Below are 16,927 nucleotides of genomic sequence, written 5' to 3'. Positions count from 1 at the left end.
AAACTGGTAAACCAGGATTAAAACTATGTTAAACCTAGAGAATTAAAATTTCCATAAAATTCTGAAACCTAGAAATTAAAACTGGTAAACCTAGAAATGTTGATGAAAGGAATATAAGAATGTAAACCACAGAGTTAAAACCAGGTATGCTGAAATTAAAACTGGTAAACCCAGAGATTAAAACTGAGAGGAATATAAAACTGGTAAACCTAGAAATTAAAACTGAAACACCAGGTATGCTGATTAAAACTGGTAATATAAAACTGTAAACCTAGAAATTAAACACCAGGTATGTAAACCTAGAAATTAAAACCCAGGAATATAAAACTGGTAAACCTAGAATGTCCAGAAATTAAAACTGGTAAACCTAGAAACTGAACACCAGGATAAAACTGGTAAACCTAGAGATTATGTTGAAATTAAAACTGGTAAACCCATAAAACTGTCAACAATTAAAAGACTTTAAAAAAAAACAGATTGGCAAAATAAACTTCAGAATAAAGCATAAATATGGTAAAAAATAAATATTTAAAACTGAAAAGAATTAAAACTGGTAAACCTAGCATTAAAACTGGCCTAGATATATGCGACAATGGTAAACCTAGACTCTGAAATATCCTTGTGCCTAGAAATTAAAACTAGTAAATATTAAAACTGCAATATACATTGAAGGTAAACCTAGAATTTAATCAGCTATTGATATTCTTGAGAAACACAATACTAAAAAAAAAAACTAGTCTGTTAAAACTTAAACCCAGAAATTAAAACTCAGAATTTGAAAACTGATAAACCCAGAGATAACAGAAAAACTGGTAAACCTAGAAATTAAAACCTAGAAATTAAACCCAGAGATTAAAACTGGAAACCTAGAAATTAAAACTGGTAAACCCAGAAATTAAAACTGGTAAACATAGAAAATTAAACCCTAGAAATTAAAACTCTGGAAAACCCAGAGATTAAAACTGGAAATTAAAAACCTTAAAACTAGAAATTAAAACTGGTAAACCCAGAGATTAAAACTGGTAAACCCAGAGATTAAAACTGGTAAACCTAGAAATTAAAACTGGTAAACCCAGAGATTAAAACTGGTAAACCTAGAAATTAAAACTGGTAAACCTAGAAATTAAAACTGGTAAACCCAGAGATTAAAACTGGTAAACCCAGAGATTAAAACTGGTAAACCTAGAAATTAAAACTAGTAAACCTAGAAATTAAAACTGGTAAACCTAGAAATTAAAACTGGTAAACCCAGAGATTAAAACTGGTAAACCTAGAAATTAAAACTGGTAAACCTAGAAATTAAAACTGGTAAACCTAGAAATTAAAACTGGTAAACCCAGAGATTAAAACTGGTAAACCTAGAAATTAAAACTAGTAAACCCAGAGATTAAAACTGGTAAACCCAGAGATTAAAACTGGTAAACCCAGAGATTAAAACCCGTAAACTAAGATATTAAAACTGGTAAACTGGGAGATCAGGTTTGCTTAACCCAGAGATTAAGTCTCCTAAACTCAAATCTGGTAAATCTAGGGACTAAGTTTGATAAATACTGTTCATTCTGGCAAAAACCCAGAGATTAAGACTGGTAAACCCTGTGATTAAGTCTGGTAACCCTGTGATTAAGTCTGGTAAATTGAGAGATTAAGACTGGTAAACCCTGTGATTAAGTCTGGTAACCCTGTGATTAAGTCTGGTAAACCCTGTGATTAAGTCTGGTAACACCCAGATTTAGTCTAGTAAAACTCCTGATTAAGTATGGTGACCCCATGATTAAGTCTCGTGAAGCAGACTTGATCTATAACAATGTAACAAAAGGTAGTCCTTTAACCTTGAAGGTAGAGTTAGTTTGGTAAACCTCCAGATTTAGTTTGGTAAACCAATAGACTGGACCTATAACATGGTAGGTAGTGACAGAAGATAGTCCTTTAACATTGAAGGTAGAGTTAGTTTGGTACACCTCTAGATTTATTTTGGTAAACCAGTAGACTGGACCTATAACATGGTAGGTAGTGACAGAAGATAGTCCTTTAACCTTGAAGGAAGAGTTAGTCTGGACACTTTATCCAGACTAACATTAGACAGAATTTTAGATTTACAAATAAACTGAAGGTTCAATTTACGTGGCAGCTGCCAGAATGAAATGTATCCATCTGCTGTACTTAAAACAGCTTGCTCTCCAGTGGACGTGAAAGTGATGTTGAGGATGGAGGCATGTGGTCCAAAGGAGGTGTGAAGAGATGGAAGACTGTCCTTCATACTAAATCTATAGAGGAGACAACAGGTGTCTGGAGAAAACAGTTGTATCATGTAGTTATGTAGGGCCACTCCTACAAATTGACCATCACAGGAAAATCGGACAACATCAATGGAATGTTCCCCACATACATCCTCTGTCCGACACAGTACTATACCTTCCTGTACGTCAATTATGTACAAGAGGCGATTCTTAGTACCTATGGCAACCATTCGATGATTTGACATAGGATTAAAATCAAATGTTTTCTCTCTGCTGAGCTCTGTACTTGGAATCACATCCGAGAAAACATCACATACACAGTTCTGTGACTTTCGTGACACAATTATAAGTTGGCCATGTGATATCCCTGCAGCCACATAAAGACTGTCTGGAGACCACTTACATACAGTGTGTTCAAGGTTCAACCTAGAACCCTGAAAGTCTTGATTTATCTTGTAACAGTTTATTATACTATCTGCCCGAGTGATAAGATTTGAGTCATATATTAGTAAGTCATACTGAAACTGTCTACTGGTTCGTGCCATGATGGCGAAGTAGCGACCATTTGGTGATACAGCAACATACTTATACGCCCGAAAGTATATATCATGGGCCCGACTCAGAAACGTCATCCTTTCTAGTGACATCACTTTGATATCCCCACTGGTAGAGCCGGGGTACACGATGTTGTCTCCATCCGGGAATGACTGTACCTTTGGGAACGATGCTACAGATGCTTGACGATAGTAACAACACTCTGAAAATATCAATGTATTAGGCGATGGTTACGAAACACAACTCTTTTCATACTCAGTTTTGGATCATGTGGAATGGTAGACCTCATACATCAGTTTTAGCAAGCTTTGAATATAAATTGTAAGTGACAAATACATTTATCATACAGGCGTCCATTGATATTGTATTTCAGCAATGTATGATGTTGAAGCTCTTCTTATAAACATATATACAAAGTGGTTTGTAGACTCTTCAAACTGTTTTATGTTGCTCTTTATTAGATACAACTTTTTTTAAAAAGATTTCTTTAACTTTCCTTCCTGCACTTTTATATATGTGACAAAGAATTGTACTGTGGCCCTATGAAGTTTGATCATAATTCCTCATACACTGCTAGAGTGGTTACAAAAATTTCATGAAAAACCTCAGACAGACAGACATGTATGTACTTACTTTTTTGTCTCCAGACAAATTAGACAGACAGACCTGTAAATACTGATTTACAAATGTTTTTGTCTCCTGACAAATCAAAGAGACAGACTTGTATATACTTACGGACGTTTTTGTCTCCAGACAAATTAAACAGACAGACCTTTATATACTTACTGATGTTTTTATCTCCAGACAAATTAGACAGACCTGTATATACTTACGAATGTTCTTGTCTCCTGACATATCAAACAGACAGATCTTGCCAGGCTGAATGGCCCGACTGACGGTCAGTCCCTGGTTAGGTTGTATGGTAAATGCTGAGCAGGTAGTGACCATAGTGCTGTCATTGTTTGGGAGAAATTCACAGTCTGTCCACCAGTAGAAGTCATTCTCTTCTTCTACAAAGAGAGTACTATTGCAATCTAAAGACTTTACTGTACATATACTTGTATATAATCTAAATCAAGGAGGGGTACCACACCTGTGTAATTATGATTGATGATTTGTCAGTTTGTCAGTAGTTTTTTCCCCAGGTTTAATGAGTTGTAGGCACCAGGTAATTACAGAGTTTATTATCTAATTGCTATAACTCACAGACGACATGTGAAAGGGCTATAAATCTTTCTCAGTTATAATTGCTTCTATCATCTATTACTTAATTAAAAAGAAATAGGAATTTTATTCTTAATGATAACGAGCAAAAATCACACCTGAACTTTATGATGTAAAAATGACCTTCACATTGGTCACCGATGACATATAAAAAAGCTTCTGAATTGTATCTACAGCTAAAATGATGAATTGTCATATTCACATACTTCAAAAGGTGACAAAACATGTGCTTGTGTTAATTCAAAATTTCTATAAAGTTAAAATGTATGATTAAACATTCTATACAAAAGTATGATGTGTATGAAATGTTTGATATGATGTGAATGTTTCCACACAGATGTATGATGTGTATGAAATGTTCGATATGATGTGAATGTTTCCACACAGATGTATGATGTGTATGAAATGTTCGATATGATGTGAATGTTTCCACACAGATGTATGATGTGTATGAAATGTTCGATATGATGTGAATGTTTCCACACAGATGTATGATGTGTATGAAATGTTCGATACGATGTGAATGTTTCCACACAGATGTATGATGTGTATGAAATGTTCGATACGATGTGAATGTTTCCACACAGATGTATGATGTGTATGAAATGTTCGATATGATGTGAATGTTTCCACACAGATGTATGATGTGTATGAAATGTTCGATACGATGTGAATGTTTCCACACAGATGTATGATGTGTATGAAATGTTCGATACGATGTGAATGTTTCCACACAGATGTATGATGTGTATGAAATGTTCGATACGATGTGAATGTTTCCACACAGATGTATGATGTGTATGAAATGTTCGATACGATGTGAATGTTTCCACACAGATGTATGATGTGTATGAAATGTTCGATACGATGTGAATGTTTCCACACAGATGTATGATGTGTATGAAATGTTCGATACGATGTGAATGTTTCCACACAGATGTATGATGTGTATGAAATGTTCGATACGATGTGAATGTTTCCACACAGATGTATGATGTGTATGAAATGTTTGTATGAATGTTCGATTCGATGTGAATGTTTCCACACAGATGTATGATGTGTATGAAATGTTCGATACGATGTGAATGTTTCCACACAGATGTATGATGTGTATGAAATGTTCGATACGATGTGAATGTTTCCACACAGATGTATGATGTGTATGAAATGTTCGATACGATGTGAATGTTTCCACACAGATGTATGATGTGTATGAAATGTTCGATACGATGTGAATGTTTCCACACAGATGTATGATGTGTATGAAATGTTCGATACGATGTGAATGTTTCCACACAGATGTATGATGTGTATGAAATGTTCGATGATGTGAATGTTTCCACACAGATGTATGATGTGTATGAAATGTTCGATACGATGTGAATGTTTCCACACAGATGTATAATGTGTATGAAATGTTCGATACGATGTGAATGTTTCCACACAGATGTATGATGTGTATGAAATGTTCGATACGATGTGAATGTTTCCGATGTATGATGTCTATGAAATGTTCGATACGATGTGAATGTTTCCGCACAGATGTATGATGTGTATGAAATGTTCGATACGATGTGAATGTTTCCACACAGATGTATGATGTGTATGAAATGTTCGATACGATGTGAATGTTTCCACACAGATGTATGATGTGTATGAAATGTTCGATACGATGTGAATGTTTCCACACAGATGTATGATGTGTATGAAATGTTCGATACGATGTGAATGTTTCCACACAGATGTATGATGTGTATGAAATGTTCGATACGATGTGAATGTTTCCACACAGATGTATGATGTGTATGAAATGTTCGATACGATGTGAATGTTTCCACACAGATGTATGATGTGTATGAAATGTTCGATACGATGTGAATGTTTCCACACAGATGTATGATGTGTATGAAATGTTCGATATGATGTGAATGTTTCCACACAGATGTATGATGTGTATCAAATGTTCGATATGATGTGAATGTTTCCACACAGATGTATGATGTGTATGAAATGTTTGATATGAAACAACATACTTTGCCTTCCAATATACCTTCTATCAACAATGGTTGGGCACAGCTATGGGTAGCCCGGTGTCTCTAATTGTGGCCAACTTATTCATGGAACACTTGGAGAAAGAGACTATAGCCATGGTCCACGAAAGATGCAAACTCAGTCTGTGGAGGTGGTATGTTGATGACATATTGGAAGTAGTAAAAGTCACAGAAAGATTTGGCTGAGCATATGAATACCGTAGACAACACCAACAGCATCAAATTCTCCTGTGAGGAAGAAATCAATGGCACTATGCCGTTCCTTGATACACTTCTGGTAAAGAAAGATGGTGGTACTATCACAGTGTTGGTCTATAGAAAAAGATGCACACAGACCAATACCTCAACTTCTTATTGCACCACCCTTTACACCAGAATTGTACGACTTTTTCTCAACAGATGTGAAACGATTGTCACAGAAGAACAAGAACCAATTAACATCCACAGTGCCATGAAAACATGAAGGTACCCTAACTGAACAATCTAGAAAGTTAACAATGAATTTGATGTAAGCAAAAAGACTAAGAGACAAAACACATCGAAGGCTTGTCAAAAACAATTCGGAGGGTTTACTGTGGTCATGGCATTGCAGTGGCCAGGAAACCTCACAAGACACTCTGAAATATCCTAGTCCACCCTGAGGAAACAGGCAGGAGATTTAGGGTCCAACTCAATGAAAATTAAGAAGACCTTGAATCCCAAGAAGGCAAAAACTTCACAAGATCAGAGCGAAAACATTCACAGTCACAGATCAATAAATCTGCACATACTGATCATTTCACACAGCATTGACTGGGAAATATCAAAAATAGACGACAGGGAAAAAGACCATTTCAGACGGTTGGTTAAAGAAGCCATCTGGATATGCTGCAGTGGACAAATACTTAATAGGGATGAGGGGGACCACAGACGCTCGCACATCTATGACCAAGTGTTAAACAAAGCTTACCTGAATTAACTACAGTACATTGTCACCATTTGGTGTATTTTGTTGGTCTACAATCTGTTTACCCTCTAATCACATCGTTATCAACCTCAGCGTACATAGGATTAAAGTGCAGCTGAAAAAGTCAGTGGATTCATACCATCTCGTACACTACGTACGTCAGTGCTAGTACGCTCCATAATGGTCATTTGTCTGATGAAGGTGACTGTGTAGTCATTGAAACGTCAAACTCTTATCTTCTTATGTTATAAGAACTTCTATTCTATTGACATTACCAACCTAAAGAAAATGTTTCAAAATGTTTAATATGAATGTTTCTACACAGATGTATGTTGTGTATGAAATGTTTAATATGACAAGTTTGTTTCTACACAGATGTATGACGTGTTTAAAATGTTTTACTGTAAAACTTGTTACAGTCCACCAAATATTGTCAGGTGTGTGTGTGTGTGCTAAAGAAAAACTGAATGAAAGCACAAGCTAAAAAATGATTAACACATAAAACTGACCAATGACATTAGGTACAGCTTTGACCCTGGTTATCAGAGAGCCTGCTGGTCTGTTCCAATGTACTGGGAAGGGTTTGTAGGTGTAAACAGGAACAGCTTTTTCACCTTCTGTGTGGCAGCTACTTCTTACTATCACGATCTTTGGTTTGTTGAAGGCTACTCCCATCCTGAACTCTAAGAGAGCTCCCAATATCTCACATCACTGTGAACATGAAGAAATTTAATTTTCAATTAATTACTTGTCTAACAAAATGTGCAGCAAAATAATGCAGATTTTTTTACCTTTTTATTCTTATATTTGAATACCATAAAGAAAGATAAGTTCCACTCTAACAGATTGGTAACAACATTGGACTCGTGAGATGCCTGGGAATCTCAAAGGTATCTTTCCTTACAGACAAATCCTTTAAACTCATTACACATTGCTGTACATGTAGATCCAAAAAGTATGTTCTCAATTAGTCCAAAGTATTCTGACAAGACAAAATATAATTGCAGAGAGATAGTCAGAACCCTTTGGACTAGTTCACAACCTGACTAAATGTATTCAACTTTGAGTAATTTTCTTTCTCAATATAATTGAAATTTGATGTTCAAATTAACTAGAAACGATCATTCATACATGGTCAATTTGAACATCTAATTTGAGTTATATTGTTCCTTTCTCTGTTGAAGATAAAGTCTTCAAAAGGAGATGTTTTTCTTACGTAACATTTGATTCCATCAGCTTGTCAGTGATCTTTGCAATATTGATATCATTGTGACTGATCAAGCTCAGACAGAAGTGTTACATAACTACTTTACTGTATTACAGTTCAATGTATGGCCACGATTATACAATGTACTGTATATTTCTGAGTAATAGACTTACATATATACTAAACTATCACTCAAATGAAAAAACGTTACTTTTTCTATACCGATGTTGTAGCATACCCCTAGGCCTATATATATGTAACTTAGTAATCCAAGAAACCTTACCAATGCAGTGCAGGCTGATCATGTAGTTCACAACACGTTACCTAACAAGCTTAAGAATAAAGTATGACTTATCACTATAATTCTAGGTTACATTCAATAAAAATGTATTTTGTTGTGTGCATATCTAATCAAGATAAACGCCACTGAAAGTTGAACGATTCATGGCTGGCCAATATTTGCTTGGGTTCAGATCCTGCATGTCGTTGGTAAGCATTCGTTGTTTGTTTACATACGAGAGTGATTTCCCTTTACCTACCGGAAACTCTTGAGAAATACCCACACAAAGCCTCTTTACGAACTGAATCGACTAAAAAACTTACGAAATTAACTGAAAGACTATAGATCAGCATCTAAAATAACTGCGAATATGATGCAATTTTACTGTCGTCTTGATTCCAGAAGAAACGGACATATAGAAGCTCGCGGTGTTATTTTGAAGTTAAAGAAAATATATCCAAAAAAGGGAAAGAAGATGTTTGTGTTTTAGATTAATTTTGGCTAGCGAAGTTTAGTTTAGTTTTTAATCTTAAGTTTAGATTGCCGTAAACAATTTTTATTTCGTTATTCACCTTAAATTGAACCGCATTACCTGTGGAAATTGGCGGTAAAATATCCTCAGTATTATAAATCCATAAAATGTATTATAATATTATTCACCAGTGTTCGTAAGTTGGATCCCACTGTATTGTGTCATTGATGTGGTATATTATAATATGATGTTATAACACATACAATTCTGCATTGCAATGCAACGCAACGGATGAGATCCGTGATGAATTTTGGTGACATTTGTGTGTGGAGATGGGCATGGATTTTATCGCATATTTACACAGTTCATTAGATTTTGACTTAACAAATATTTTATTAGGTGGTACAGTGAATTATGAAATGTCAAAGGATGAGGAAGAATATTTCAGAATAGCATGCTTAAGATTTTTCTATCGAATGTTTAAAGACTACGAACCGATCAATTACAATTAACTTCTCATTGTACATATATACCTTTATTGCACGAGATTGTAATGGTTTTTTTATCTTTCTTTATACGCTGATTGTATGTTAATTAATTCTATTTATGTATCTTCAATTTTGGAGGAAATAAAGAGAATAACAGTATCAGTACCCGAACTTTGCCTCAGATATGACATAGATTATGTAAATAAGCTTGTAAAACATGACTTAGTTATTACAATAATGTTAAGCATATAGTATATATATTATAAAAGATACTTATTTAATTGATTATTGATTTCTTCACTCGTTCAATTTTTTTTCTATTTTTTTTTCAATCGGCGTTTTTGACGTTCATTGGAATTTGATATTTAAGACATTATTTTGAGGTTCCTTACGAGGAAGGAAATGACAGGAAAGTAAAATGTATGCACGTGACCCAGCATTAGAGGATTTGTACCAGTCAACCGTAAGCGACACTATTTGAAAAATAGAAAAGAGATGAAACGACCTGATTAATTAATAATGGTAATAACCTTTGACATGTGTTCAGGGACTTCGGTTTACTGACCTGTGTATTTCAGTTATTTTCGTGTTTAAAGCAATAATCTTAGATGAAATATTTTGAGGAAACTGAACAGACCATATGTATTGTTTATGTCCAATCAAGCCCTGAGCATAGATCTCCACAGGGATCAAATGAGCAAATCGTAATAATGTGGGCTCATCGTCACAGCAGCACATTATAATGATTTTTGCTAATTATCAACACATTTTCATCGCCATTATAATTATCAACACTATTTCATCCCCATGACAACACAATGCCATCACCATAACATATTTTCATCACCATGTGAACACCATTTCGTGGCCCATAATTGCCTGTTAGCAGCTTAATTTTGATTGCAACATAAGTTTCATCTTCATTTTTTGTTTTTGTTTTTTTCGTTTTTGTAACAACAGTGTTATTTCCATCACATCGTTGTTTCACCTTCATAACGATACTGTTTTATATCCCAGTAATATAGATTTCCATAGCAACACACATTTGAACTATATAATTATCTCAATACTATTCATTAATACTTTGATTTTTCGCGTCCATGTATACATATTAAATAGGTTTGATTCTAGTGTCGACTATGAGCTAGTGACGTTGTCGTGCAAGTCGATCGATAGATGCGCGTACTTCATACGCTCTCAGATTTTAAGAAGCGCGTGACGACCGAGATATCGCGTATTCTGCACGCGCAGAGCGATGGGGGCATACTCGACAATCAATAATTGCACTCCCATAAAATGTAGAGGAAATGGCGATATTACATTGAAGTGTGCGACGAGCTTAGAGACATCGTTTTGTAACGAAAGAGATGGGTTTTAATTTGAACTCACATTTTATGTATGAAAATAACCCTTTGTGAACGATTATATTGGTAACATCTTTAAATTTTGGCATCAGAGATGAAGAGAAATAACACATAAGCATATCGATACTTTATTGATTGATTTCTTTAATGATTGGTATTGACATACAACTTTTTGTGATTTATTGGACAAAATAAATTACGTTTAAAGTATACAAATGTTATCAGGGACAGATGTAGACATTTTTAGTAGGTAACGTGTTTTTTTCATGTGTGTATATGAATATATATATATATACACGTACGTCCTAAGTATATAACTGAGAAGTTTTTTTGATAGTTAGACTTGGTAGCTCTTTTGACCCGGGGCCCTAACCTATCTTATCACCGAGTACATCTGAATGTATATACCCTAGAATCCGGGAAATGTTCAACGTTGTTGACAAAAAGTATGATAAACAATATATAGATTGCCTGTCAGAAAATCGGTCTTAATTGATATACCTGTCAGCGATTAGCGATCGATGACGCAAAACCACCCGGGGGCAGCGTGCTATAGTTTTAGGGGCCGGATAAATAATACAAATATTTTGTAACAGTCTTCCACCTTAACTACAGCCGTTGGTCATAAAATAAAGATTTGTTTCATAAACTCTGAAAAAAAAAAGTGAAATGTTGTTCTGGTCAGTGTTTATTTACCCCACTACGAGCAACTATTCATACGTACTTCAACATCCTTTACTCTTACCGAAATGAAAATATGTCATGTTTGCAGTACTTTAAAGACAAGGTACATGCTGTAATTCAAAAGTTGACGAAGGATTAATGACATATACGATGTTTGTATAGTGCATTTTCTCTAATATATCATACGTGTAAACGACCACGTGTTTACTTTTACATCATGTGTATAATTAGAACCGTTGGCACTAAAATACTTCCGGTAAGTCTTATTGAACGATCGCGTGATAGTCATGTGACTGTACACGAAGTGATGAAATATTTTTTGGAAATTTTACAATATGTAGTGTTAAGTACAATGAATAGGTACCTGGATAATAAGCATGTTTTTAATACAGACTCCGCCTACCGTATTAGAAGTTCATTTTTCAATAAATCATAGTTAACTTTGGTCATTTGTGTTATTAAAATCAACAAGAGAATGAAATTACGGCAACATTAAAATAATACGTCATGATTTAGTGTACGGAGATGATATGAACCCTCCCTTGGCTATAGCTATATATAGATTATCCTCAAACGACTTGTTCAGTAAACTCAATATCCGGTCAAAATGCCAGACACACCTCCATGATGGAGCGGTTTCATTTTCGTCGATTGCCTTATAAGGGCGTGTCCTTTACATAAAATACTTTTACACGTTTATTTGTTTATTCCGCTTTTATGAACCATATTTAAGTTTGATATAGTTTTATATAAAAACATGTAACATTGCAGGTGAGTTTGATTAAATTCACATGATCATGTCGATATTGCGTTTAGAAAATAGCACGTATTTAAAATAACATATTTGATTTGCTTGAGAATGTATAAAAAATGGATTGTGAACACTATTTAGTAAGAAGAGAGCTGATAACTTTGGTCACTTTGTAAGGTAGCATTGGAAAACTATGATTCATTTAAAAGTATTAAATATAGGAACAATATTATGAAGTCTGTGGTAAAGTTAACTGCAATAAAATAAGTGTTTGGTCACGGTAATTTAACTAAGATAATATCCGAATAACTACAAATTATCATCACCCACTGATAGAATTGTGACGTGCAATCTTAATTCTTGTAACACATCGTTTGATAAATAATATTTACATTTATGTATATATGGTAATAAGAAAGCAAAACACACGCGGACATGTGACCAGGAAGTCAAATGAAGATACATGTCCCCTCCGGACATCTTGTGACGTACATGTGACCAGATATTTGTTTGACGTAGGTAATTTGTCCAATAAACAAATACAAGTTAATCTGGGAATATCCGTGGTCTCCGTCAACTTTGACCGACTTCCCATGACACTCCTCCATACCTTTTGATCTAGATTGGTAATGCACAGGAGCTCTTTTCTGTTGATTGTTGAAAGACTGTTAAAAGTCTAGCAAAATAGGACATACCCATAAACTTCAGGTCATGCCGGAAGTTAGTTATTTGTCACTGTTCTGTAGAAACGAGGTCCTGTGGTGTAGGTAGCAGTCCCCAGTTTCATGTATCTCCTTTAAATTAAGGAAATCTTAACTACCATAGAAAATAAAAAGTCCTTGCCTTATGTAATGCTTTTCTATGGGTAATCATAAGTTCGTGAAGCTGGGGCCACTGATAGATCATCAAATCAGACGATATGCATTGTTAAATAAAACAACCTTGTATATGTCATCTCTCGACATGTTTGTAGCAAAGAGGCATACTAAAAAAATCATTAAATTTATGTTGGGGCCAGCTGGTGCAGGTATCTAAATTAACTCGAGGCACTCCATCATGCAGTGGATAATGCTAAAGTGAATTAAAATTCATTATGATAATATTATAGACTTGCTATGCATGCATGCAATTATTATTACTAAAATTAACATAGTTGAAAACAATGCTAATTCGAAGGTAATTTACATATGCATTTATAGAGTGTGTTCGGTACATGCACGATGAGCACTGAATTACCTCAGTCCATGGCTGTGCAGGCTGTCATTTTGGTGGAACATGGGAGACTTTGGGCAGAATTTCATGTCTGAACATGTACATGTGTAATTGTGTACTGGAAGACTCCGTCCCATCTCCCTATCACATTTGAGGGAAATAAATAGCATGTAACCTAATGTCAGTCTGACTGTAGAAACAACACAGAAGGTAGCCGAGATTATGAAAGAAATACATATGTAGATAATTCTGTCGAATGTCACAAACAAGTGAATATATATTTTACAAAATCTGAAAGTGCACATCATTAGACTATTGCTGGGAATTCCCATCCTATTTATAGGACATCATCATTGCATGGTAAATCTGGAAACCACCTAAATTGAAATGTAATGAACTACAGCAGAATATTTGAATTAGTTCAAAAGATAACCAATATAACATCAGGAAAGCATCCAACCTTGATAATCAGTCTGGTAAGTTTCATTCTAACCTAAAATTGTTAACATCACAGATATTAATATGTCACCAATCCAATACATGGCTCCCTTCAGTATGCGATACCTCAAAATAACACAGTATTGCTGTATTATTGGAGATTGTGTATCAAACTAGTATTTTGTTTTAGTTAAAAAGATGTGTAGTCAGGTCATAAACCATTCCTGATAGAAAAATTCTTAAAGTCATTAAACTGGTGTCTGCATAATTCAAATTTGTTTTTGTCATCAAGTTAGCTTTCAATGCTGCAGCAGTCAGTTTCCAGTCAGTTTAAATTAAGAAATGCATATTGTCATAGAGTCCTTGTCTTCCCACAGTCCAGCAATCAGAATTCTGATATTCATTGTTACTGGTCTACCGATCTTAAATGGCCTCGGTGGTGTAACCTCGTTAGTAAAAAAGAATCTTGATATCAAACTTTTAAATTTTTCTGAAAATAAAAGGTTTTTTTTTGATATTACATATTTTAAGCTGAGGATCTAGATTTGAAAGATCATAGAGGTTACACCACATCCGAGACACATACAATACATCATTTCTCTTATCACACGCAACCATTTAAAAAAAACACAGAAAAGAATTCTGCAAAAATATCAACATTTAATTTTATATAAAAGTTTTAAATTATGCAAAATAACATACAAAGCTTTGATTTGAATGAATCTTTGTAATAACATGATAATGATTTCATAATACAATGACAAAGGTATTGTGATGTAAACCCGGTGATCCACACTATACCTATGAACAATAATAAATGTGTTATTTACAAGACTTGACTGGTAATGAGGCATAAACTGATAATGAAACAATATCACAATTTGCAGTCTTGGAAATAGTTCTCTAATTTACCTTTCTATCACTTCTTCCAAAGTAAATATCTCCCATCCCTTGTACCTATATTAACCCATGTACATTATTAAGCACTTTAAATGCAATTCTACAAGAACGTGAAGGAAGTACTGTGCTTTCGAATCATGTTATCATTACTTATCAATGAACCAAATGATTTTATCTTTACAAAAAGAAAAAAGATCCATCTTCGAAGAATGTGACAATTGGGATAAAACAGAAACCTTTTTGGAGACAACGCAAACAATATCGACCTGCATCACATTCATGTTTACACAATTGGCACTGGCAAAATTCTGTCTTCAAGTCGATAGGTTATTATCAAAGTTTTTGTTCTGAATTTAATATTAAATTTATAGTAATTTACTGCACTAATACAGAAAAATATTATCAGAATAAAAACTTTAAAATGTACGTATCAACTTTCATAATGTTTTTCGAACACAATTAAGTTCTTTAGTCCACACACTGGAAGGCACATTCAGAAATTCAGAGAGTTTGTCATCATTATCTGACAACCACTGCTGACATGTTCAATAATTTGCTGCTTCAGTTTACACACTTGGTCCCTGAGTGATGAGGCTGTTGAAGCCAAATTTGAATTTTGTCCTTTCAAGTCTGACACTCTATCTTCCAATCGAGAAATCCTCTCAAGTTTCCGTGTACGACATTTTCTGGCTGCCACCCTGTTTCTTGCACGTTTCCGCTCCAACTTAATTCTCTCCTGACTCTCCATATTAATTGGAGAAAGTGGTGGTGAAGATCCAAAACTAGGGACTGTCTGCGGTTCCTCCTTGGTTCTGAACCTGTTGACCGTTCCCTGAGTGGGTTGTTTCTGGTTGATGTGTACGATACCCCCGGGGAGGGTGGTAGTAGTACTCAGGGAGGTCAGTGTAGACGTTGTAGGGAGGGAGTACGTTGATTTACTAACCGTTGATAAAGACGAAGTGTCAGATTCGGACCCAGAAAATCCATCCTCTTGATCATTATCGTTTTCATCATCTGGATTCGTAGTACCATGGAGTTGGGCTAACGCCTCAACGAACCCCCTGGCGTACGCCTCCTGCTCGTCTGTCACGTATTTAGGGAAAAGAAACTGAGTTGGTGTGGGTGTGGTTGTCACCATGCCATTAGCTTGAATTATCATTTTCTCCAATTCTGGCGAGGCCAATTTCAACATATTTAAGTCCGGGGATTGTAACAAATTCCCCATTTTCATTTGTTTTGATTTAGGAGTTGAATTGCAATCAAAATCGAGAGTCATTTTTCTTTTAAGTTGACTTACTACTTGGTTCTCCATCTTCAAACCGCTTATTCCGTGATCGGGATAAAAGGTTGTATCATGTGTTTCCATTGTTCGATAGTCCGTTGTTTTGAAAGTTTTTTTTTCTCCCCTACAAAATTAAAGTTGTTTATCTTGATTCACAACAGTATATTCGTATTTCCCGAACTGTCAATTGGTGACTAATACTTCAAGCCAACCATGTGTAGAAATATAGACACAGTGATGAGTCACTTCGCAAACTTTCTTCTTGTTTCAGCGCACCTTTTCAAAGTTTTCTCTCACTGGCAAAATGTGGTATGGCTTCCAACGGCCTCTCGTCTCATATTTATACTGAATGACTCACCCAGCCAAAAATAAAATGACATCACTAGAAACAATTTTGATTGGCTGCCTATGAGATCATCACCGAATTTATAAAATCTCATTCGGAGTCCTCGAATTCTTCTACTACTTTTATCATAAAATCCGAGAGAGCAGAGTGAATGTCTGCGTTCAACGATTGGTTATTATTTGTTGATAATAGTAACGACAAATATTATGGGATGCAAGCACCTGCTTAAAAATGGACGTTTTCATGACGTAGTAAATATTGCGTAGTATTATATCCATATATGGAACAAAGCTGTAGACTGGATCAGCAGTCCACAAAGAAAATAGAACCAGTGGTTTAAATTGAAAACTACCATTTTAGTGAATGTTTTGAATCGGGAGTACTCGAAGAATATCTACCAACACTTTAGTTGTAGATACGTTTTTTGTAAGCAATGCTCTAATCATGCAATGTATTATGTACACACACGTGCTTGAAACGATTCCAAGAT

General features: G+C 34.9%; 2 protein-coding genes across 2 annotated transcripts; both read right to left on the bottom strand.

The window, feature by feature from the left end:
• Nucleotides 1-1,943: 1,943 nt before the first annotated feature.
• On the bottom strand, nucleotides 1,944-7,688 carry LOC132565100 (uncharacterized). Its single transcript, XM_060229708.1, has 3 exons — nucleotides 7,523-7,688; nucleotides 3,626-3,802; nucleotides 1,944-2,994 (listed from the first exon to the last, which is right to left on the bottom strand). Exons 1-3 carry the CDS (start codon nucleotides 7,686-7,688, stop codon nucleotides 1,994-1,996), a joined length of 1,344 nt encoding a protein of 447 aa, XP_060085691.1. The 3' UTR covers nucleotides 1,944-1,993.
• Nucleotides 7,689-14,549: 6,861 nt separating this feature from the next.
• Nucleotides 14,550-16,400, bottom strand: LOC132565061 (transcription factor Jun-like). Its single transcript, XM_060229665.1, has one exon. The coding sequence runs from the start codon at nucleotides 16,173-16,175 to the stop codon at nucleotides 15,303-15,305; it is 873 nt and encodes a 290-aa protein (XP_060085648.1). The 5' UTR covers nucleotides 16,176-16,400; the 3' UTR covers nucleotides 14,550-15,302.
• Between the last annotated feature and the right edge of the window lie 527 nt (nucleotides 16,401-16,927).

This window comes from Ylistrum balloti, unplaced genomic scaffold (assembly GCF_031769215.1).
Source record: "Ylistrum balloti isolate Yb309-2 unplaced genomic scaffold, AGI_CSIRO_Ybal_v1 Utg369690, whole genome shotgun sequence".
NCBI lineage: Eukaryota > Metazoa > Mollusca > Bivalvia > Pectinida > Pectinidae > Ylistrum > Ylistrum balloti.
The sequence above is the reverse complement of the archived record's forward strand: the minus strand, read 5'-3'. Positions and strand labels throughout refer to the sequence as shown.